General features: G+C 49.6%; 10 protein-coding genes across 10 annotated transcripts; 8 read left to right on the top strand and 2 right to left on the bottom strand.

The window, feature by feature from the left end:
- Positions 1-1090: 1090 nt before the first annotated feature.
- On the top strand, positions 1091-1993 carry BDR25DRAFT_343507 (uncharacterized protein; the record flags this gene model as incomplete). The annotated part of the gene is made up of 5 exons (XM_033693831.1): positions 1091-1271; positions 1323-1444; positions 1497-1671; positions 1725-1852; positions 1908-1993. Coding segments are annotated over exons 1-5 (657 nt in total), but the record flags the coding sequence as incomplete, so codon positions are not given.
- Positions 1994-2160: 167 nt separating this feature from the next.
- On the top strand, positions 2161-3218 carry BDR25DRAFT_304247 (uncharacterized protein). Its single transcript, XM_033690166.1, has one exon. The coding sequence runs from the start codon at positions 2287-2289 to the stop codon at positions 3040-3042; it is 756 nt and encodes a 251-aa protein (XP_033546668.1). The 5' UTR covers positions 2161-2286; the 3' UTR covers positions 3043-3218.
- Positions 3219-3273: 55 nt separating this feature from the next.
- Positions 3274-4507, bottom strand: BDR25DRAFT_370470 (uncharacterized protein; the record flags this gene model as incomplete). The annotated part of the gene is made up of 2 exons (XM_033697143.1): positions 3274-4344; positions 4400-4507. 2 exons carry the CDS (start codon positions 4505-4507, stop codon positions 3565-3567), a joined length of 888 nt encoding a protein of 295 aa, XP_033546667.1. The 3' UTR covers positions 3274-3564.
- Positions 4508-7219: 2712 nt separating this feature from the next.
- On the top strand, positions 7220-7594 carry BDR25DRAFT_227946 (uncharacterized protein; the record flags this gene model as incomplete). Its single annotated transcript, XM_033685263.1, has 2 exons — positions 7220-7474; positions 7526-7594. Coding segments are annotated over 2 exons (324 nt in total), but the record flags the coding sequence as incomplete, so codon positions are not given.
- A 65-nt stretch (positions 7595-7659) lies between these two features.
- On the bottom strand, positions 7660-9059 carry BDR25DRAFT_356073 (uncharacterized protein; the record flags this gene model as incomplete). The annotated part of the gene is made up of 9 exons (XM_033695570.1): positions 7660-7931; positions 7963-8071; positions 8108-8250; positions 8328-8376; positions 8408-8548; positions 8581-8640; positions 8673-8703; positions 8756-8922; positions 8952-9059. 9 exons carry the CDS (start codon positions 9057-9059, stop codon positions 7660-7662), a joined length of 1080 nt encoding a protein of 359 aa, XP_033546665.1.
- A 3718-nt stretch (positions 9060-12777) lies between these two features.
- Positions 12778-14017, top strand: BDR25DRAFT_39938 (uncharacterized protein). Its single transcript, XM_033698523.1, has 3 exons — positions 12778-13706; positions 13795-13900; positions 13955-14017. Exons 1-2 carry the CDS (start codon positions 12997-12999, stop codon positions 13865-13867), a joined length of 783 nt encoding a protein of 260 aa, XP_033546664.1. The 5' UTR covers positions 12778-12996; the 3' UTR covers positions 13868-13900; positions 13955-14017.
- A 1101-nt stretch (positions 14018-15118) lies between these two features.
- On the top strand, positions 15119-15892 carry BDR25DRAFT_370467 (uncharacterized protein; the record flags this gene model as incomplete). The annotated part of the gene is made up of 1 exon (XM_033697142.1): positions 15119-15892. The coding sequence occupies one exon, from the start codon at positions 15119-15121 to the stop codon at positions 15890-15892; it is 774 nt and encodes a 257-aa protein (XP_033546663.1).
- Positions 15893-17367: 1475 nt separating this feature from the next.
- Positions 17368-17898, top strand: BDR25DRAFT_315059 (uncharacterized protein; the record flags this gene model as incomplete). Its single annotated transcript, XM_033691495.1, has 1 exon — positions 17368-17898. One exon carries the CDS (start codon positions 17368-17370, stop codon positions 17896-17898), a length of 531 nt encoding a protein of 176 aa, XP_033546662.1.
- Positions 17899-18380: 482 nt separating this feature from the next.
- BDR25DRAFT_304242 (molybdenum cofactor biosynthesis prote) lies at positions 18381-20008 on the top strand. The gene is made up of 2 exons (XM_033690165.1): positions 18381-18775; positions 18830-20008. The coding sequence occupies exons 1-2, from the start codon at positions 18460-18462 to the stop codon at positions 19837-19839; spliced, it is 1326 nt and encodes a 441-aa protein (XP_033546661.1). The 5' UTR covers positions 18381-18459; the 3' UTR covers positions 19840-20008.
- Positions 20009-22762: 2754 nt separating this feature from the next.
- BDR25DRAFT_152159 (MoaC-domain-containing protein) lies at positions 22763-23338 on the top strand (the record flags this gene model as incomplete). The annotated part of the gene is made up of 1 exon (XM_033683911.1): positions 22763-23338. A coding segment is annotated over one exon (576 nt), but the record flags the coding sequence as incomplete, so codon positions are not given.
- Positions 23339-23835: the final 497 nt, after the last annotated feature.

The following is a 23835-nucleotide window of genomic DNA, read 5'->3' as shown; positions in this document are numbered from 1 at the left end:
CAGCCGGATTCCAGATTTTCCGATTATTGGGATACGGTTGCGGGGTTGTGGAGTAGTCGATTGATTATGTGTCCCGTGGTCATCAGGATATGAAGGCAATTAGGTTGGTGACATCTGGGTGATTGACTGCATTGGGGCCGACTTCTAAGAGGAGGACTGAGAGAGATGGGAGATAATGAGAGAGACGGGATGCGATTGCAACACGGGCGGTATCACCGTCGACGATTATGTAGTCGTATTTTGGTGCCAGGGGAGCCACGGTGTATGAGAAGATGATGGGGTTGAGACCAGCCAAGCTTGACGACAAAATTGTAGGAGAGAGTGAATGACAAGAGGAATACGCTGCCTTATGTCACAAAAGGTACTGACAGTCAGTTGAGGTTCTTAAGCTGTGCTGCTAACGGCCAGGCCAGGAAGCGTTTCCTGTGATTGGTCAAATAATCATAGCAGCGGGACACCTGGTCAACGTCATGACGTTGCTGTAGGCTTCTGTCAATGAGGACGTCAAAGCAAGATACTCATCATGCGCCCAGATATAATTCAATCTTCTGCAATCCTGCTCGAAGGAGGTTGGTGGGAATAGATAACGTTCAGTGAGGTGGGGTAGCTGAGTCAGATCATAAAGGCGAGGCGGGTTGAATCACACAATTTTGACCTAGTCCCATCCTAGCTTAGGTTGCTAAAAATACCTTTAACTTTCCCTCTTCATTTCAGCCTTCTTCACCAAGAATTTCTTCATCAGTCTTCGTCGTACATGTGTAGCGCCTTATTGCCTAATTAATCGTTGTGGAAATCCCCCAGGGGTTGGTGGCTTGCGATGCAACGTCCTGGACCCTTTCCTTATTGGTCCTTTGAACTGCCAAGTCTTTTCTCCTGAGAAAAAGTCCGCGAGCTGAAGATTGCGATGCAGGAATAGGGATGTGATGCCATGAAAGATACGAATAGAGATATGGTAAGGTTCACGGGCAAGCCTTCCGTGAAGGGCCTGCAAGGCTGTAACACTACCGGTCAGCCCTGGATGATGCATAGTATATACTTCTTGCATGCCTTGCCAGATGTAGCTTTAAATTCAAACCTTTTGTCGCTCGTTATTTTTCCAAAATTCCAGTCGCTCGTTTATAATTATGGTCTTCTCTTGTTTTCTTGTATCAGCCATTTTTGGCGTCCTGTTCCAGGCATGGAATACTTCAGCGCAAATCACGGCGTACTCTTTTAACGGCACATACACTGGGAACATTTCATTGACATTCAACCCTCGGGGCTTCTTCGATGTACGTCGAATCCATGCTCACAGGCGGTGGCCAGCCTAATCCCACTACCAGGCTTTGACTAGGAACTGCCAATTCATTGCGGACCACCTCGAGGCAAGCCCTGAGAATCCGAAGAACTCTTCCAAGGACCGATTTACTATTGCCCAGATTTATGGGGAATGCCTTGCCACACAGTACGTTCACACATGTCTCAAGTTTTGCTTGCTATTGCTGATTTCACTTAAGATATGGCGACTACTTTGCATGTTCGCAGCCTTTCGAGAACTTGAAGTTTCTGCCTGTCGAGGCTTTCCCAGCCATGTATCACACACAAAACAACGATACCAGGCCCTGGAAAAACGCGACTCTTCCTGTGCTTCCTTTGAGTAATAGCACTCAGAAGTTGCCTAGTATCGTTCCTGTGAGATACCTATTTCGTGAGTGGATTCTGTAGCTAACAGATCGTTCCTCTAGATTATGGAGGCAGCCTGCCAGTTCGACTACGACTCGATTGCGAATAGTACTTGCTGTGCTAAGGGACCTAGCAGCAGCAGACCATGTGGAAAGATGTCGTTCAACTTACTCGCATGTAGTATTCAAAGGTACACACTTATCCCTTCCGCATCTTTTTCCGTCCTTCCTAATGCATCATCTCAGTGTTCGTACATACGTTGGCTGCACCGCGAAGCAAGACTCTAACATCACCCAATGTGTATCTCGAACAGCAAAACGCATAAACTTCGTCCCAATCGGCTTCCAAGTCGACAGCAACGGAAACACCTGTCCCACACCTACTGAAACCATTTCACATTTAACACGTGTCACGATAGTTGACTTCCTCGTCTTCCTCCTTATTGATAACCCCAGCTTCTGGATCCGGCTATTCCGCCGTTTTGTTCAAGGCAAACATGTGCAAGTCCGCTCACGCACTTTTCGTGTCAGCAATCTCGGTTTCTGGGCAACTATTGCGAAAGACATTTGCGAGAACGTGGTGCTGGTGGGCATTGTTCTCCAAAGGCAGGGATATCAGATTGACATGCTAAAGACCTTTGTCCTGTTCAGCATCCGCCCCCGCGGTGCGTTTTTTCATGCGCTCCTTGGCTACATTGACGGTGGTTGGGGACCTGATGGTATGATGGACATGATCGCCCAAATATTGCTGTCCATATTCGGAGGATACATGGCGCTTTTCGGCGCTATCAGTGCCAATCACACCCTTGACCCCTCACGCCCAATCTGGTGGAAAACCTACCTCGCAGGTGGCGCCATGGCCTCAATCGTTACCGACTTCCTGTTGCTCTACGTATCTGCAATTGGCATCTCTATCGCCTTCATTTGTTGTGGTGGTCTGGTTGCTCTTGCATACCTTGTTACATTCCCCGTAGTCCTAGCCTGGATGATGCTCATCGTAGCCCCTTTCAAAGAACTCAAAATCATCCTCCAAAACGCGTACTACTTGGTACGCGGGCACAAACGATACCGCTCCCCAGACTCCCTGTTTACTTTCCACAACGTCTGGTTCTCACGATGGTACAAGATCACCATGTTCATTTCGCTCGTGCTCTTCATTGGGTGCTGGATGTTCTGGAACGGGTTCTTGAGGCTGTCTGGGGAATTGTACTGTCCGCAGGATCTGCAGAATGTGGATTTGACGATGATTGGGTTCTATGCGGCGAGTGTGGTGCTGAGGAAGGTGTTGTGCTTTTTTCAAGGAGAGCAGGCGAGTGTAGAGGGAGACGAGGGGTTGCTTGATGCCCAGCCTTTGCAGGATTTCGGGAAGCCGGTGGTGTGATAATGGAGCTGAGGAACGAGGAATGACTTACGAGCTATGTAATGAGTTATCATAATACGGGGGTTTTGGGGATTTTGGGTATAGTTGGCTTCAGTCCCTGTTTGGAAGTATCTCAATGTGAATGACAGAAAGTTGACGGGTTTCCGGTCTAATCTCGAAGAGGATTGGTTCAGTTATGCTCCAGGCTTAGAGTAGCGTCAGAAATTTGGCTTATACACACTGAATAATATTCCTTGCCATGCTACAAACGCAGCATATCGACACATTGAGCCTACGACCATGAGATGCCAAAGTTACCACATTGGCATCAGCCAAGGCGACTAGAGTTGTTCGCAAGCAAATCCGCTTGCAATATATACAATAGTTACGAGGTATTTGTCCGGTTCCATAAGTATTTACCAGCAACCCAAGAAAAGAAAGGGGCTCAACTCACTCCAACCCCTCTTAACGTCACCAACTCAGTCCATCCATCCAGGGCAACGGGCCAACACTCGACAGAGGATGATTCTCCATCAATGCCATCTAGTTGCAAGCCGTAGCAGCAGTAGCGGCGGTATTTGCATTCGCGGCGTTTGCGGCTCCTCCCTTGCCCTTGTGGTGTCGGCGCTGATTTGCACAGTTCTGAGCAGTTGCTCCCGTCACTCCAGTATTGGCAGTATTGGCAGTGTTGGCAGTATTGGCAGTGTTGGCAGTGTTGGCAGTGTTGGCAGTATTGGCAGTATTGGCAGTATTGGCAGCGTTGGCAGCGTTGGCAGTGTTGGCAGTTCCAGCAGCATTCGCAGCACCAGCATTGGCATTTGCCGCCCCGGCATTCGCGTTTGCGGCGCCAGCATTAGCATTTGCTACACCAGCATTCGCGGCACCAGCATTTGCCTTTGCTTTTGCAGCCCCAGCCTTGCCCTTGCCCTTGTGGTGGCGTCGCTCGAGGCCGAGGTCGCGATATCGTACAGGAGCTTCGAGCTCTTCCTCTACATCACGTGCGCAGTTGGCGGCTGTAGCGGCGGTGTTTGCGTTCGCCTTTGCGGCACCCCCTTTGCCTTTGTGGTGTCGACGTTGGTTTGCGCAGTTCTGAGCAGTCGTAGCAGCGGTGGCTCCAGTGGCGGCGGTGCTGTTGGCTGCCGCGGCAGCATTTGCGTTTGCATTCGCATTACCATTATTTGCATTCGCCTTTGCGGCCTTTGCAGCCTTTGCGGCACCAGTTGCAGCAGTCTTGCCCTTCCCCTTGTGATGACGGCGCTCAATGTTGCCTTCGATGGCGCGGACAGCGTTCACATACGAGGACGCCAAGTTACCCAGTCCTCCCTAAAACGGGTCAGTGGGGTAGAAGGGAGAGAGAAGGGATAAAGCCTTCACGTACCACATGACGACGTGCCACGCCAGAAGAGAAGTCAACGGGCTCGGCAACGAGCGGTGTTGCGGCCAAAAGGCCAAGGGCGACGACTTGGGTAAAAGTGGAGAAGCGCATGGCGAATATAAAAAACAAAAGAATATAATACTGTCCGGCAGTAAAGGAATGTAAAAAGTCTTCACAGAAGAGAAAAGAGAAGGTGTAAGAAGAAAAACCTCAACCTGAAGGTATAAAGCAAGGCGAACTGAAGGATGGTGGCCCTTGACTGGGCGGAGACTGAGCAGCTTTAAGTACAAAAGGTGTTGTAGGGGGGTGTTGATGAGAATTATTTAACAACCCTTGACTGCTAGACTATATCCCCAACGAGAAGCGCCTAGCTGCATCCTTCATCTCGTAGTACTAGGGAAACGAACGGTGATCCTTCACGAAGTGCCTCTCCCAAGTCATTTCTCCGACATGCATACGCAAGTTTTCAGAACTATTACTGGATTGAGTAGTGACCTAAATGGCCCGCATAGTTTCAAGGTGGTGATCAAGCAATGCCTGATCCACTAAGGTTGGGTAGGCGCTCGGCCTAAGGTGTGAAGCTGTCATAGCAGTTAGAGCTTCCCATGAAGACCGCAGGGTATAATGACGGGGGAGGAAAAGGCACATGAACTCAAACACAACAAGGGCGCCAACAGGCCTAACGTGACTATAACAACAGAAGGAATCGCTCGTGTGGGTCGCGAGTTGAGGGCGCAGCGTAAACAGAGCTTATTCTCCATTGACATACAGGCGTGAGGCCTAACCAAGCTTTTGCCCAGGCTAGATCCTTGGGCAATGGTGATGAGTCGTGGACAGTTCGCGAGGCGGTCAGGCCCAACCGAGCGTCATTTGTGGGGAACAGGGAGCGGACCACCCCGCAGACCATGACGTTTACTCCCGTTTCGAAGGGCGATCATACTGTAAAGGTGCGACGATTCAAGCCTCGACCTCTCGGTCGGCATCATAAAAGGGAAAGGTCCATTGTGTCGGCAGACGCTGAGAACTAAATGAGAAATCCTGATTGGTTTGCAATGAGAAGTATTGTGAGCGGGCAAGACCAAGCGAGGTTGCTGAGGCTTGAGCGAGTTCTGATAAAGCCGGCGTGAAGCTTAGCCTCTTACTCAAATTGTTGCAAATGTTCTGTTTAACCAGAGTCAATGGTTGCTAGCTACGGGGCGAACTTGGGGTATTGCACAGGTGTAGGCAGACTTCCACAAGTTCTCTGGCCTTGTCGAGCTTAACAATTCATACTTCGGTATGGGAGTGTCGCTCGGATGAACTCATGTTCGCCATCGCAGCGTCATGCATCTCTGTACTTTTTGCGAACCCGAAATAAGGCGGCAGGGAGGTAGCGTCCTCGAAAATTGCTCAATCGTCAAACTTGGCATGAGACTCTCCGACCAGCACCATCTCGTTTCCGCTAGCAAAGCCGATGCAGTACAGCGCTGGGTGCCCATAGCGCTAGCTCCGAGCTGGCCGTGTTCTGTGGCTAATACGTAATGAAGCTGGTTCAGTTCTCTCAGTATTCATTGCACCTAGCAATTCATTCTGAACGCGAAGAGAGTGACTTTATAGGGTGTGTAAGTCGAAGGGCTCTACGACGGGCTGCCCAATCAACCTTGCGCTTGGCGTCCATCAATAATCAACACTATATAAATCATATAGCTCCTCAGTTCACAATACATGACTCCTCTCATAACTAGTACCCCTGAAAAGTTACAGGGCGCTCTTTCGTTAAAGGCATCGCAGACAAATGAACGTACAAAGCTGTAGGTGAGAACATCAAAAGAGATTGAGCAGCTGAGCCTACGTCTTGCTGATGTGCTGCGATCCGAAGAGCGTGGCAACATGGAAATGCTTGTCTTCTTGGACTTCGATGCTGGTGTGAGCAACTTAGAGGTACGTAGCGCTGAGGTCCTTAGCAGTTTCTGTCCTTAGTCCCGAGGAGTGTTTGGATCCTAAACCTTGGATTAGCGATGAGGTGAGCGTCTAAAAGGGAGTGTGAATGCGTAATGGATTTATATTCTAGCCACTGAGAATTACTCCAGCCCGTAAAGCTAGACAAAAACCAATGTAAGAGAGTTTAAGTGGCCATACCCGGCTTCCATGTGCTCTTAGATTGCGGCTGTGTAAAGTTGAAGCATCTCCGTTCTATGAGCAGGGTCCACAACAGCCACATCATTGTCACCAAGTATCACTTTTTAGGCGCTAATTGAGTCTAGTGGGTCACTCTCTTCCCAAATACCAACTTCCTTAGGTTTTCGATACCAACGCTGAAATGTGACGGTGACATGTGGGTAATCTCATTGCGATGTGGAGGACAACAAGGCATCTGAAAATCATTGGGACAGTGTCCTACATTAAATCTTATGCCCACCATCAGATGTGGAAGATGGCAATAGCAACAGATTCCATCATGGCTCTAGCATGGCTCCAGTGGCCGGCTCATATACGTCAAAGAACATCATCATTTCCGGAAGAGCCTTATGCTGACATCTACTAGAAGCCGGACATCGCATCTACATTTTCGACATCGATAAAGTCGGGCTCAAGAATATCATGCATGCGTATGTATTTCGCTCAATACCACGGAGATGGGAAAGTCGAATCCATGATATGCAACTTCCGCAACGTCAATGACATCTGTTCCAAAATCTTAACGGCAGCCATGTTCTTCATTTAAATTATATCGAAGACCTGGTCAATAGGAGCATTGCAAGTCCGTACTAAAAAAATAAATAAATAGGAATACAACGGAAGATCTAGCGGCCTGTGACGAATGGAAAGTATGCATGGAGACAAACCAAGGGCGGTCAATTGGGATTTATGTACTCTATGGCAATTAGTCTTGGTACGCTAGATACTCGAGTGAACTTGATCGTATCAGGTAGGACCAAGGGGGCTCATGAGAGTAAGGAATGTGATGAGAATGGGACGAACTGGGAAGGCCAAGTCAGCAGGAAAGATATCGAGGACCACCCAGCAATTCAAGCAGGAAGGCCCAATAACACCACAGATGCAGCGCTGTATCTAATTAAAGCGGGTTTCGTAACTGGTGTAGGTTCGTTAGCATAGAGCGTCAAGATTTTGCGCTGATGCCGACTCTAGCGAGATATCATCGTCAATGGAGGAACTTTGCGCAAGAAAACTGAAGTATCTAAAGCTTCGTTTACCTAGAGCACGGGGCAGGTTTTGGGGTTTGTGAAAACAATAATTATCGTGTGCTTAAGCTAGCGAGCATGCTAATATGCAGATGGGGGGACGTGAAGAGGAATCTCTAATACAATTGCTTTGGAAAGTATAGATGGCTTCAATACAGATGTATTTCGTGAATGAAAGTGCTGGTTCCATGGCATGTTGCTTCTCTGGTGGGGCAAAATGAGCACCCTGTAACAGTTGAATAATTTTGGCCTCTTCCACCCCAGTCCATACCCATGCATGTAGATCAGGCCAAGAGCGCACATCGGGGTGAGTGGAGGTGATGCGGAAGCGCCAATTACCATTTTAGCCCACCCTTCTCACAAGACATGATGTTCATCCATCACAATGCATCCTCTGGCTGGGTTCGTGAAGCTCTCCTTTCTCTTTTCGTTGCTCTTTGTAACTGCAGTCTCGAAAGAGACAGTAATGGGCTTGAAGATATGCTTTGATGCCCTACAACTAAACTGTGGAAGTCAGTGCGTGTTGTACGGTGGCATTTTTATGAGTAAGTATTTTGTAGAAGTTCAAATAAGTTGAAGTCGTGCTCGGAGACTTTCTTTGACAATCGATGTACGTCTTCAGATTGGCCATTGTCACGTGTATGCATGAGTGCAAGAATCGTACAGGTACGTCTTTTCCAGGTCTCCGGTGTCCTATACAAGGCAGATACCTAAAGTAACGCAGAAGCTTCAATTGTTGTGCCAGGCACAAAAGTGAACGGCCGAGGGGGTTTTGGTTAGAATGCGATGTACGGTGATCTGAATCAATCGCCCCGACCAACGATGGGACTAACGATGCCGGATCTGGGTCTGTGTAGCACGCTACGGTCGCGCTTTGGTGATCTCTTCTGTTGCAAAGGATACAGCGACCAAAATTGTTTGGCCGTGAACGAAACTTAGACGCTGCCCGCTGCTTGCAAGTATCACTACGCTACATCGCCACAAGCTTCCACATCTGTGAACCCAGGGTCTACCGATACCGGGCAGCTCAAGCAGCGCTGATTGGGTAGCTCGATCTACAATCTAGGGGTAGGAATCAACATCCGGATTTGCACTTCAGCTGCGATTGTAATATTCGCTAGAGTACTGTTGTGGTTCTATATGAGAAATAACCAGAGGAAGGAGATTGGCCACAGACCGGGTTCGGTTCAAGTCGGCAGAGCACATGAAGCGGAAGCAAGAACACAGAGACATGAGCTCCAGGACAACAGATCGACAGTAGAATTGATGGAAATAGATCAGTATTCGGGTTGGTGGGAGGAGTAGATCGACTTTAGTGGTATTGTTGGGATGATCCTTGGACTTCTGAATTATATAAGTCGTTGGCTTGTCACTTGCACTTGGTGAGGAAAACCAAAATAATGATGTGAAGGACTTTGGAAACGGGACATTGATAGAAGGACTCGAGTTGAGGTGACCACAAAGATCTCATCGAAGATCATATCAGGACACAAGAGAGATTCTTGGGAGGAGAGGGAAATGCGAAGACATGAGATCAAGTATACTCCGCCGTGGCTTATGCGCTTTTTTGAGGGTAACGTTAATACAAGAGAGTGCTTTTACTGTATGTGATGTGATGCAGCTCCAACCTCCGTCGATGTTCTATTGCCAACCTCTACTAATACTGTGCTCTATTTTGAACGAATTCACCATAGTGGCCGTATATCGAATGAACATTCTAACCTGAAGTTTCTAAGAGCTCTTGGTCCCAGATCTTCAGAAGCCCGTTTCGATAAGTAGTATTGCAGACCTAGAAGAATACGCAACTGTATCATTAAACTTGGGGACGCAGTAGGCAGGCCGGTATTTCTCTTCAGCTCGGCTAGTACCGTAGGCTTTCCTACTTCCACAGCGAAAAGAAGCCTTAGTCCAAAAACCCGAGCCCAGAACGGGCGATCTTCTATATGCTTTGGCGTGGAGAGGGGCTTCTAAGTTGCTGTTCGTCGAGTATAACCCTCTATTCAAAAGCTTCTGTCGGCGTCTTTTTGCTAGATTCAATTTCAAGCTCATGTTCTATCTCCTAAATCAATTAACGTCGCTAGAGGCAGAAAGACGTGGCGTGCTCAAGCTCAATAAGACAGTGACGAATTGGAGTCTTGGGCTTTAGAGCAGCCAAAAAGCTTTGTTGGAGTAATTTGAGGCTGCTTGAGGCAGGTTTGTACGGTAGAACAGGTATCTCAAGGTCTCGAGCGCGTTCTGTCTGCGTTAGGCGACGAAGAGGTGTTTTGGGGGTCATGTTGCATACTGAGTCATTAGAGTGATCAATAGTCACATCTAATCTAGTACGACCACGAGACAGCTGCTATGCACGGTTACGCGTACAGACGTGTACAGTATGTGTTGTTCAGGGCACTCTCTTGTAATCCGTAAGCGAGGGAATTATCAGAAGAAGTTCGGTTCCCGCCAACACGCTAAATCACGTGAATCGGTGTCTGCCGAGGCTCCCGAGGGCGTCCTTGTCCCCTTTCCTTCCATTCTTCATCTGTAATATCGAGGAACTTGTCGGGAATTTTTCCTAGGAGGAGCGTACGAGATTCCCACCAGCTCCATCAGTGCGGTTAAGATTTTGCGTTCCAGCTACCCGAAATCAGGGTCAGGCTGGGGCTTTCCGCTGTCATTCCTTCTCAGTCGCAAATCGAACCACGATCACGACGTTGATCACCCCACCGGACTCATCGTGTTCCAAACATTTGGGCATTGCATCTGTGAGGCTGAGCGCAGCGCCGCAAATTGATTCGAGATATTATTCGTGTGCTTATATCAGACGGTCCGTTTCTAGGTAAATGCGTTGCTTAATTTTGTTGCTGTCCAATTGTATCTCCTGATTTCTTCGGCCTCACCCGATGCCCTGGTTTGTTACTGTAAAGATTCAGGCTCGTGGGATGGCACCATCTGCGAACTCCTTATGCGTCTGACAAGATCACGCTACACGAAGATATTCCGGTCGGTTTTCATCGGCGGTGTCCGTGTTCGAAGGTGTTCTTCTGCTTCGAGAATTCTCGTATCAAATACAAAAGCCAAAAGCCTCTCCTTCTCCCCACATTCCCTTTTACCACATCAACCTCCAAACAACAGTCCACTATCTACTCAGATACACTTCTTACGCCTCAAACTACTAAAAACGAGCTTGAAAACCTAAAACATCACCTTTTCATTCCGCGTACCTGGTTCTACTCCCGAAACTCCCAACATGCCTAACCCTGCAAAGTCTTTCTGGCCTGTTCTCGGGACCTTCATTGGTTAGCTCATTCAAGATAGAACCTTTTTTTACCAAGCTAATTATGTATCTTTCAGGTCTCTCATTTACCTACACCTACGTTGTCGCCCGAGGCGAAGGTAACGCGATGGATGCTGCTCGATCCCGATGGCAAAACCAGAAGCAACGAGGCAACGCAGCCATGTCCGCCTACGGAGCTAGTATCTTAGAGCAACAGGAGCAGGAGGAGCACAAGCATTAAAAGCTTGGGGGTGAACTGATACACTAAACACTGTCGAGGATTTGAAGGGCATTGCATTGGGTATACCATCTGAATGGAGTCCGGCGTTTAGCAGAAATAATCCTGCGGTACCACTTTTCTCGGGATGGTGCGATTACCATTGACTTAGTAAAACCCTGCTACTGTGCAGTATGATATACTAATGGACTTGTTTGCGTACATTCCATAGCTGCCAAGCAAGGGCAAGGTGCAATTGTGTCTTCATGCCCCTATATGTTCTCAGCCTTGTATCCTGCGTCTGAACGCCCACGCTGGGTGTCACCGAAATTCACTCAGCCGGTGCCGCGCACCACTTCCCTGGACTCCACAAGTCCATCTCGAGCTTCCACCTTGTGCCATCCGCACCTTCGTCAAGCTCTCTCATCCACACGAATCCCTAAGACCTATTCGCCGTATTAGCAATCCCGTCACAAGATCAAGATTTTCATGCCGTCAATCCTGATCTTCATCTACGTTGCTTCCCTCACTCTCGCATTTCCCCATAAATCAAGATTTATAGGCAGGGATTCTCACGCTATAGTAATTTATTCATTATCATTTAATACTATCTATAAGCTTTTTTGCATACTCGAGCGTGGAAGATTGACCTTGAGGGTGTGTTGGGTTCTGGTTGTTGTGATGTTCCCTTATATTTTCTGCATATAACCATTGCCGAAAGTAGCTCCGAATTCGGCGTGGGGCATGGGTAAATGCATCGGTTGTGGGGGATTGCCCAGAGATTTGGGCGGCTTAGAGGTGGGTGTGAAGGCAGATTGGAAAAACGTACAGGTGAAAAGATCATTTCTATTCTTTGATAGGAAAGGATTGATTGAGGATCGAGTGGTATGAAATTTGATGATCATCTCCTCTCTTGTTCTTTCCATTTTTTGCTACCATTTTCAGCTTTTAATGGAAACTAAATGTAGTTTTCATTATGATCATTCCACCTACCGGGTCTCTTACAGTAATTTCTATAATTTGGTATCTGAATGGGAAGTAGGATATCCTACCTATTTAGGAAAGGTCTGGCCAAGCCGGGTCGGACGGGGCGAGCCGATCTCCATCTTTCCAACACGCGTTTGTCATTCTTCTTCACCCATGACGGTCTCTTTCCATCGGCTCTCTCCGATGAATACGGCTCCTTGCCACAGTTTGCACTAGGCTAAGAATCGTAGGTCCTGCGAAAGTGTGACACTAGGTTGGAAGATAAATTCATTCTATTGTCCTGTTGCTAAAATCGCGTCACTCTTCGATCACTGACCTCCGAGCTATTTCCTATCTATAAGACGGGTGGTTGCACGTGGAGCACGCGAATGGGATCTGTATTTTCCGCTTCATGTTTTCTTCCACCGATTTGTTGGTGCTTATTCGTTTCTTCTTTTCCCGCTTCATGTACCCCTAAAGCATTCGGGGGGGGGGGGGGGAAATTAGGCCATACTTCAATCATCCCGTGAATTCGCATCATCGTATCGATGCATTACGCGCCTGTCTCTTCCCTCATGAACCCCAGTCTGTATTTGTCTATGAGCATTTGGCCTCAAACTCCGACTGTTGACTATTAGGTTGGGGTGTGAACGGTCACTCTCATCCGCCTTCTGTGGCTGAGCACCAAGCTTCTTTCTCTAGCCTGGAAATGCTGCAGGTACGACCATCTTCCAATGCAATCAATTGTGTCGTCACTTCCTGAACTTCCTACTCCTTCCAAAGTTCTTCGATATTGGGCGCAGCTGGCCAAACCACAGACACCAGCGTTTCCCCTGGTCTATCGACTATTGATTTCAGTTACCCTTTTTCTCACGACCAGCTCTGACTGGATTAGCACCATATAAACAGCACCCATCGTGCTCTAAAAGCTTCATTCCCCGACTTGCTCCTGGCCTCGTACTCATAACACCGGTTCATCATGCGCGCATTCCAGCTTTTAGCACTATTAGGAGCTGTATCCCTCACTCACGCCCAGGAGACCAACTTCAGCCCCGCGGACGACAGGCATGACCTGGTTTACTCAATCGACCGAAGTGCACCGCCGCAAGGGGTCAACTACAACTCCGCCCTAGTGTTGCCATCAGGAATCGTAGCCGTCGAGGTTAGCGCCACTCCGCAAGCCTCAGAGCCGAAGTTCATGAAGAGAACAGACGGCACATGCCAACCCAAGCCCACAGGAGCTGGATTCAAGGTGGAACCAGACACAAGCTATGCATTTCTCAACTCTCCACAACTGGCTTCGGCAGCTAGCTTTGCGCCAACCCCATCGAACTATACGCAGGCCTTCAGGAACCTCCATGCTTCCAGCAGCGCTTACGGCTTTCTAGGGTACATCGCTTTGGATTCCTATGATACAAATCTGTGTGCATCCAAGTGCAATGAACAGGACGGTTGTCTCGCCATCAACATCTTCTTCGAGCGTAACCCAAGTCAAGAGGTCGGCCCCAAATGCCCGAACCCGCCTTCAACAACACATATTAAATGCGCGTTTTGGAGTGGACTAGTTACTATAGAAAACACCAATAACGCCGGGTACACCGATCATGACTTTGAGGTTGTGATTACAGGCTCGAATGGATACAATAAAGGGAAGATGGATAGAGTCAAAGGGTACAGTGGAGTCAAAGGGTACGATGCCCCCGATTCCCTCAGAAATCCCGCCATAAACACTCCCTTGAATTGCAAAGATTCATATGATACTTACTTGTGTGTCAAGATCTTCGCCGAGGGCCCTTTCGAATCCGTTATTTGTGTTAGCACTTGTACCGTTGCTGGGGCGTGCAATGTAGCGCATCCACCGGCTTCTAGCAAAGCGCGGACCTGTCAGTATAATGCGCCTCCTCGGTCAGATTAGGTACTAATGGTTGGGGCAATAGTTGGGTCGCAAACACACCGGACAAACCCAAAGTGCACTCTTCAATCACGGTGAGCTTCACAAATTCGACAGAGTCAAGCTAATCCTGTCCTCCGCTGGCTATGTCGTCTAGTTCAACTGCTGACTGATGCTGGATCCCAGGCAGTCGCCCTACCCCTCTCTGCACCAGACCTTCCTTTTTCTCTTATTTCATTACATCTTTATCTGTGGCGTCAACAAATTCCCATAGTACATTTACCACGATGATGTCAACTATCCCACACGTCGCTTGCCTATCGTTATAGCAGTGACGCATGCATTCTCTATAAGCAGAACATCCAGCAAGTGGGGAGTTGGCGGTGTACATGACCATTTACTGGGTGAGGAACACATAGCTAGACTCGCTTCTTGTACGATCGTTCGAAGGGAGACTGTCTCTTGTAAGCGGAATGGCAAGCTGTTCCCGTACCTAAAAACTGCCAGCTGGATAGCCGATGTGCTGTGGGCGGTGTCTGATATTTGCGGCAGTCACTTCTTGCTTGTGACTAAGACTAATATACCACGACTTTGGGAAATCCCGTAAGTTTTTTATTGGTGTCCTACGGCCTTGGGACTGCCCTGGAAAATTCTTTTGCGGGGTGCGTCAAGTGAGAATTAATCCCGGGTGCCTCTCCCGAGCCTTCTTTACCCAACCTCTACATCCCCCTAGTACAAGATCATGACATGTCCCGGCGGTCTAGGCCATCTCGCTCTCTCAACCATGTCCAGATGGTAAAGGATCGTAAGACAAGCTTTTGGAGATCTTCCCGCTCTGACCGTTAAGCTCGCCAAGCACAATTTACGGGTAGCGACAAGGATCCAATCATGTTAGAGAGGTTTCTTCCGAACAGTTATTGGGGACATATTAATTCACGATCACGAATTTGGGGTAATGAATTGCCGTTGCGCTCGCCATATTATAAGGGCGTTGTAACGCTGCGATGTTGGCAGCGGTGGATGAAGGATCACCGACCACGGATCGCTGCTTCAGGATGAACGTTTGACTTTTGAACTTCTGATTGAGCGAAAGCTCTCGCCCAGAGTTTCCCGGAGAATAAGATTGACGAACTTCTTCTACTTTTGGTTTATTCAGATCGAGCTTTGATCAGAGACTGTGTTGGAGAACTCGGGGTAAAACCCTTCCACAATGCGGGGAGCCTCGCTCCTCCGTTCTTCCTACCCCTTCTTCCTTTTCGCCATTATCTTCAACATTCTCTCATACATCCCTATCGTCACATCACAGTCTTCGGTGCTGCCGTCGACCCAGCCCTCGCGCGTCCAGCAGCCTATCTCTCACCCCAACCGCGATGACCTTCTCACTCCCGGGGGCACATTCACGATTCGATGGCAACCAGACCCGCATTTTTCCAATGTTACCCTCGAAATATGGGACAAGACCTCATGGGGTTACAGCCGCGACTTCGGTGATCTTTGCTACCACTGGATAAACCCCTTCTGTGGGACCATCGTCTCCCACGCCCCAAACACTGGCTCCTACGAATGGCACATCCCGAAACCGGGATCCGATTTCCCGCGCGCAGAACGGGTCTTCTGGATCAAGATGTATGTGGACGACTATTTGAAGCCCGAGATAAACAACAAAGACCCCGTCTTAAGCTATACTCAGAACTTCGCATTTGCACCGGATCCAGGACAAAGCGTGTCGGTAACATGGACACTGATGGGCACGGGGACTCCGACTCCGAGCCCCACGCTTGCGGGGACCGTCACAGTGACGGTCCATGATCAGCCGAGTAAAGCCCTCGGCGCTACAAGTGCGGCTCCGATAGCAAGCGGGACGGGATTGTCGGGGAGGATTACAGGACTGCCAACGGCGCCCGCAAAACAGGGGAGTGCGTCTCGAGCGGGCAGAGCGATGCCAGCTTTGCTGTTGCTGCCCCAGCTTCTAGGCCTGTGGTGAGCAGATCATGTGCGGCAGGAATTTTTCACTTCCAAGGTTCTGCTTCCAGGGGCACTGTCCGAAGAACGCATAGCATGCACAACCAAGGGAGCTTTGTGGTGCCGAGGGCTAGAAAAGTGAGTTTGCATGTGTGTGAGTAGAGGACAGGGAGAGCTGGGGGAATGGCCTTATCCTGTATGTATTGCATTGCATGATACGGTGTTCTTTCTGTGTGTACTTGGTTGGCATGCGCCGTCTTGCATGCATACCTATATGACTTATACGAATATTGGCAAAGCAATTTGTCAGGAGAGAATGTGAATGTGAAAAGTTTAGAATGACCTCGAATCTGCTCTTCCGTGAACGAATCAGCACAATTTGAGCGGGCGAGGATACGATGGTCGTCTGAAGAAGGTTCGGAGGGGAAGATACGAGATGAAGATGTGCAGGGGGAGACTGGCATTATTCACGTGTGCGGGTAAAATGCTGTTGGAGGTTTGGCGACGGTTCTACAGCATGTTAAAACGCAATGTGGGCCTTCACTAGGGTAATGACAACCCGGTAGCTCTCTTGCTAGAATTAAGGAGAACGTCAACAAGGTGAAAGCCTCTTCCCTAAAATTACCTCAGCCATGTTCCGCGCTAGGTGACAGGGTGCAGCAGGAACTTCAACGACTGCATTTCTTAAATTCACATCGACCCTTCCGTCCCAATAATATCGACTAATGTGCCAGTTCCATGTTATGTGCCCTTACCTGTCAATTGCACTGTAAAACAAGAGTGGAGGAACTCGAAAAGACGGTCCTAGCCCAGCAGCCACGATATACAAATTTCCTCAGCAGCACCCAAAATAGAACAAGCAGTTTCTTCTTTCTGTCTTGTTTGAGCGTGTTTGTGTGGTCACTACAAGCCTTGTTAGCACGCAATATCCCACTGATTCATCTCACAAAACCGAGACTTGAAGACACCAAAGCCCAAACCACACTTGGAAAGGGCTGGTTTGTGAGCCAATTAGCCCTTATTCGCTTAGTTTCAGGAAGAATAGAAACGGCGAGGTAGAAGTTGTACATGCATACATGAGGTGAAAGACTTCGGGAAAGCTGCCCAAAATATCTCACCATATGCTCGTTCTGGCACCTTCAAAGGGAGATATTATTTCTTACGTCTTCCTGATGAATTCTCTTTGTCTTGCTTGTATTCCTCCAAGCCAAGTTCCAGAGGGGTTTTATGGTTAGAGCTACGTATGCTGAGTAGTTTTCTTGCGAACATTACGTTAGGAGATATCGTCAACGGTAATGACCCAAACTTCAACGACGGAACTAACTCAACAAAATGAACCACCTTCCTATAAGTTCTACCCTTATTCTCCGACACGCTTTCGTTGGCAAAGAAACTCAAGTTCCAAATCCTCATAAGGAAAGTGGCGGCCCTAACCGCATTCCGCCATCTCTGCGTATATAAATCCACGACGGCAGCGCAGCAATCTGTCCTGTCGAAATGCCATCCTTCAACGAAATGGGCTCGCCCACCATACCACCAGCCAGGGAAGATGTCTTGGAAGAAGTCTTCCCCACATCTCTGCCACCGCGCCCGCCTCCCAGCCTATCTCAGCTCTGGATAGCCCGGGTCTTCTCATCAATCTTTCGCCATCGCGGAAGTACTGGGGCTGACACATCTAACAACGACATCGAACTCGGCAGCGGCATGCCCGCCTCCAGTGGCGTCACCACGCCGCAGTCTGCCACAGCATCGAGCGGCCAAGTCTCCTCGGTACCCATCACCAACCAGCAACACAGAACAGGAAGAAACCAATTAGCTGAAGAAGTTCCATCGATCAATGTCGAGACTCGCAGGAAGAAGAGACGATATTTGCTTCAGAGGCTAGCACGGAACGTACCAGATACGACGAGGAAGGAGTGGCTGACTTGCATCTCATTGCTTATTTGGGTGGGTGTTGTTGCACTGATGCTCTTGCTTGTGCTTTGGCTGAAGGGGTCAGGGAGGATAGCGGCGCCGTTCGTAAACTAGGTGGACATGTTCGTAGCAAGATCTGCTGCCTTTTCTTGGACTAAGGAGGAACATGGGCAAGGATATTTTAGGACAGAAGTTCAGATCCTGTTAACGCTCTTCCTAATTCTAGCAAGAGGGTCAAGCCTTCAGAAGTGCCTCTGTTGATGTTCCCATGGTAGGTGCGAATGACCTCCAGAGGAAAGGGGGGGGTGTTGGGCCAGGTCTGGAGTGAATGCTAGTTTGGCGCTAACCGAAGCAGGAAGTCTGAGGAGGAATATGCACCAAGCCAGGCGTCAAGAGCTCAGAACCCTGGGTTAGATGGAATGCCATACTGACGCTGGCTTACGGAGAATGAAGAGTGAAGCAATTGGCGGCTGGCGACGGAAATGCATGCCTTCACCCCACTTTCGCCGCGGAGACGGCTGAGTAAACCGCCGATGGCTTGGCACGATCAAAGTTTCCTGTTCGAAGGCTCTTGTGGCATAAACTCGCCCTCATCCCGCACTTGTTGTATTTGTATATATCCCCCATGTCCGCTTGTCCAGATGTTAGGCGAGGCTCTCTTCGTTCCTCCAGGTAATGGCGCCCATGATTTCTATGCGGCCGGGGCCGACCACGGTGCGCAATGCTTCGAAATGGAGAGCTCTTCGTGGCAAACATAGCATTCCGCCTTCGATTCGCGTCTTGCACTCTCTGGAGTATTCAGGGCCGCCGGCTCGCGAGTCACCCGTCCCGGTCGCGGGCCAAACTGCCCTCGGGCACCGCAGGGAAGCGATCAAGCACGCGAAGCCCTTCTCCGATTTCTTGACGGATACGTTCAATCGGCAGCATGACTACTTGCGGATAAGCATTACAGAGCGCTGCAATCTCCGGTGTCTGTACTGTATGCCAGAGGGTATGTTGCGGGTAGACGTTTATTTGGCTTCCGTGTACTGACGAATGGATGTAGAGGGAGTTCCACTGTCCCCTCCCGCCCACCTCCTCACCACGCCGGAAATCTTCTACCTTTCCTCCCTCTTCGTCTCCCAAGGCGTGACCAAAATCCGTCTGACGGGCGGGGAGCCCACCGTGCGCCGCGACATCGTGCCCCTGATGCAGTCCATCGGCACCCTCCGTTCCAAAGGGCTTCGAGAACTCGCCCTGACCACGAACGGCATTTCGCTACACAGGAAATTGGATAGCATGGTAGAAGCAGGCTTGACGGGCATCAATCTTAGCCTGGATACCCTGGACCCGTTTCAGTTCCAGATCATGACCAGACGGAACGGCTTCGATGCCGTTATGAAGTCCATTGATCGGATTCTAGAAATGAACAAAGTCGGTGCCAACCTGAGGCTCAAGATCAATTGCGTCGTGATGCGCGGCCTCAATGAGCGCGACATGATTCCTTTTGTCGAGCTGGGTCGCGAACAAGACATCGAGGTACGCTTCATCGAGTACATGCCTTTCGATGGGAACAAGTGGAGTCAGGGCAAGATGATAAGCTTCCAGGAAATGTTAGATATCATTAAGGCCAAGTACCCTGCTTTAAGGCGAGTCGCTGGCCATAAGAACGATACCAGCAAGACGTATGAAGTGCCCGGCTTTGTGGGCAAAGTGGGCTTCATCTCCAGCATGACAAACGACTTCTGTGGAACATGCAACCGGCTACGAATCACAAGCGACGGCAATTTGAAAGTCTGCCTGCACGGCAATGCCGAGGTCTCTCTCCGCGATCTGCTCCGCAAAGACAATGGTGGTGAGCCCATTGACCAAGAAGCCTTTGAGCGCATCAAGCAGATTGAAATGGATCGTCGAGACGGTTTCCTGGGCAATGAGACTGTTCTCGGCTGGGGCGAACGAGAAAGAGAGCTGCTGGAAGTCATTGGCGGCGCGGTCAAGCGCAAAGCAGAGAAACATGCTGATATCGGCGACCTGGAGAACATGAAGAACCGCCCGATGATATTAATTGGTGGGTGACCTCGACCTCGTTTTGTTTACTCTTTGCTTCTTGATTCATGGCGTGGATGTCTTTGATGAGATCATGGTGAATGCGACAGCACGGATGGCGCTCTGAGCGTTGTGTTTTTGATCAGGACGCCGCTTGGATGATAGAAGACCACAGCCAGTCTCTATATACACCCATTATTACCCTCATTCCCATACATGTCTCTTTCATCCGTACGTGACGTCCAGTGCTGATAATTATGCAGACCCATTCAGTCATCCAATGTCTTCTCAGCCTCGTCAAGAACCACACTTGCCTAATCGCCCAAACCTCGATCCAAGTGCATCATTCCTCCGTCCATGGTCAGCTATCACTCAACCACCACTCCCTTTCTTGTATCCCTCACTCATGGCCGCTCCTATGTTTTCCCGCTCCTTCTCTACGACAGCTTACCGCCTAGGGCCGAGTGCACACTGGATGGTGCGGGGCTCGGTATCGAAGAAAGCGCACAAGGTGAAAAGGCGTGCTTTTGAAGCGCGAAATCGAGGAGAGAAGGGCCCTCTAGGTGCATATCATGGGACAATGAAGCCTGGGACAAACCTGTTTCCAGAACTCTTACCGTCAGCCAATCCCCGATACCCAACTGCCGTTTTAACAATGCGAAGGTCTGAAGGGGAGCGTACTCGACAGGATGGCGCGCGCTCGCTGGAGGAACTGCGAAAAGTAGTCGAAAATAAGAAGGCGGAGATTCGTCGGCGGAAAGCGGAACGGCAAGAAACCGTCGCGCCATCGGCCAACAAGCTAAAGGATGCCATCTTGTCGGGAGAGTCGGGCATGAACGATGAGAGTCGACATTTTCGGTCTCAGATGAACCACAACGGCCAAGAGATTATGGAGGTAAAGCCGGCGGTGAACAACGATCATGACTCGGAAGTGGAACAACTGCTGGAAGAGAATCACACCGAGATGGTGAGACCGGCGATGGTAATGCAGAAAATTGCCAAAGAAAGGGATTCTATGGAAGCGCAGCTCACCGCCAGTGGTCATCGCAAACTCACTTCTACAGCGCGCTACGATGTCCAGGAAATACTGAGATCTGAAGAAGCCACGAGCACGAGAATGATCCCGGAGGGAGTCAACACGAATACGAGAATAGCTATGGAGAGAACCAAGAGGAAGCTTCAAGCTGAGTTCATCAAGGATATCGACGACATGATGAACTCGCAAGAAACGATGAGGCAAGAATTGGACAAGGCTAAGACCATCTCAGGCCAGAAATTTTATACATCGCGGTTAATGCAAGACCTGGATCAACCGCAAGTGGGGAAAGCGCGGAAGACCGCTCCAGCCATGATTCGAAGGATTGAGAAGAAGATCGCTGATATGGAGAAACGTCTCGAGGCTGAGAAACTTTGTAACCCGATCACCGACCCCGGCGAGTGGAAGAGGTTTCAGGAACTCGGCAAAGATTCGGATATGTCGAGGAAGACAACTAGGAAAATGTGGAGGCAAAGAAAGAAAGCTGCGAGCCTGCTAGTTAAGATGGAGATAAACGGGCTCGGTTGGGAGGGAGCCCAGCTTGAGAAAACAGCTGTGAAGAGCGTGATTGAAAGTCGGAAAGCCCATCTTTTGGAAAACCACGAAACGAGGATTAGGGATGCGGAGATATCGCTACTGGATCTCAAGTACAGGCTTACGTCGTTGAAGACTGAAGATAAGGATAGGCAAGAGAAGCTCAAAGCATTGGAGAAGCAGTCGAAGGAGTTACTCAGACAACGGGACGAAAAGATGAAGAAGCTATTGAAAGTTAGGCCAGACATCGCAAAGGCTCTACCGGAAGCTTCAAAAATCAAGGGTAGACTGAGAGTTACAGACGTACAGCGAGACAATTCGTCGCAGAAAATACGCGACATCGCGCAGTCTGTCTCCGCCATCAAACAAATCATGGCCCAGAATGATTCCGGGAATACGACGAACCTATCAACCGAAAAGTCAGAGGAGTCAACAGTCAAATCCTCCACCCTAGAACCCACTACACTTGCGACTCCATCCACACCACCTTCCGCCCCTCCCGCCTCTCTCCCTACCATATTCGGCTCGTCCTTCAAACCCGACCCCATCCCCCCTCGATGGCCCGAACCTCAGAAAACCACATCCCCATCCCAATGGTCCCACCTCTCCACCGACAAATCCATTCCTGCCGCCGGCCGCATCCTAATCGACAACAGCCTCATCGTCGATTTCGACAGCCCTCTCCCCGAACTCCAATCTCAACTCTTCCGCCTCCAAGACCGTCTCAAAAACGCCTATCCCAAGATCGACACCCTCCCTTACGAAGTCTGGACTAGCAAAAACAGGGAGGTGTTGAAGCGATGGCTGAAGATTTTAGCGGCGAAGTGGAAAACTAGGTTTGATCATGTGAGTGTAAATGGGGGAGTGGGGATGGATGTTAAGGGGAATGAAAGCATTAAGAGGGTGCTGGATCAGATGGTTCAAATACATGAGCTTGAGGCTGATGCGGCGGAGCGCATGGCGAGGCGGTTTGAAGAGGTGTTTTCGAAGAGGGGGAAGCTTAGTGGGGATGCCGAGGGGTCGGTGGACTTGGATGAGTTTGATGCAGAGGTGGGGAGTTGGTTGAGGGACGAGGAGCCGTTGATTCGAAAACGGGAACCGGAACAAGAGCAAGAAGAAGAAGATAATTTTGTGGAGGACCCGTATTTGTCGAACATGCTGGGTAAAGACCTAGAGGGTGTGGAGGGCAAAGAACGAGAATCACAGTTAGAAAGTATACCGGAAGCCAAGAACGAAGGAAGAGGCCTCTCCCCTGACCTCCCATTTACATGGCAAAACAAACCCGGAACTGGGCTCAGAGCTCCCAACCAAAGGGCCCGCACCTTCTCAACCTCATCCCGCCACCCCCAATCCACCCAAGATCAAGACGACCCTTCATCTACTTCCCCATTGGACCTAACCTCTACCTCAACCCCACAACTCCAATCATCCCCACCTGCCCCTTCACTTCCCCATCTAACACCTACTGGCTCCGCACACATGGTCTCTATTTCCACCAAAACTCCAACTGTTCGCACCGCTATCGCCGTCGGCACAGTCTCCTTCTCAAATCCCACTCCACTCTCCCTCATCCGTACCAACTCCCTCAAAAAGGGTGACGTCCTCTCCGTCGCGCGAATCGCAGGCATCATGGCCGCGAAAATGTGTCCGGAGATCATTCCACTCTGCCATCCTATAACTCTGTCACACGTCGGCGTTGAGTTGTTCCTCCGTGACCCGGACGTGAATGCAGATATTGGGGGGGAAATGAAGGCGAATTTGGCGCACTGGGGTGAAGTGGGGATCGAGGCGAAGGTGGAGTGTACAGGAGCGACAGGCGTGGAGATGGAGGCGTTGACGGCAGTTATGGGGGCGGGACTAACAGTTGTGGATATGTGTAAGGCAGTGGATAAGGGGATGAGGATTGAGGGCGTTAGGGTTGTGGTGAAGGAGGGAGGGAGGAGTGGGGCGTGGAGGGAGAGAGGGTGGGTTAGTGGGGAGGAGAACGGGAGCGGGAGAGAAGGGGATAGCGGTGAGTAGGTGTACGATAGACCTTGTGTGTTTGGATGATGCCTGCAGACTACATCTGCGTGCATGGTGAAAGGAATAAGAGGATTGTGGCTGGGAATTGTATGATAAATATGTTCTATAGATACAGGGAACCCTTCACTGCGGTGGAAGTACCGAAAAGAGAAATAAGGCGGCCTGCTATCCTTTATTGCGTTCCTCTGGGGTAGTTCAAAACTGGTCTTGCTTACTCTGTGGATCGCCATACTCTTGCGTCTAGTAGGATTTATATGTTTAATTCTGCGACACCCTTGAGCGTTTCTACCGGCCCTTCTCGCATCTTCTTCTAAACTATATTTACTATATTTACTCTTCTTTACAGCCGTTTAACAAGTTTCCAACCCCGACGACCATAGCCTTGCAATCCTCTCCCAATCTATCTCAAGAAGCTCACCACCAACAACAATCCT

This window comes from Lindgomyces ingoldianus (genome assembly GCF_010093535.1).
Source record: "Lindgomyces ingoldianus strain ATCC 200398 unplaced genomic scaffold BDR25scaffold_19, whole genome shotgun sequence".
In the NCBI taxonomy this organism is placed as follows: Eukaryota; Fungi; Ascomycota; class Dothideomycetes; order Pleosporales; family Lindgomycetaceae; genus Lindgomyces; species Lindgomyces ingoldianus.
Note: the sequence above shows the minus strand (reverse complement) of the source record. Positions and strands in the feature narration are given on the sequence as shown.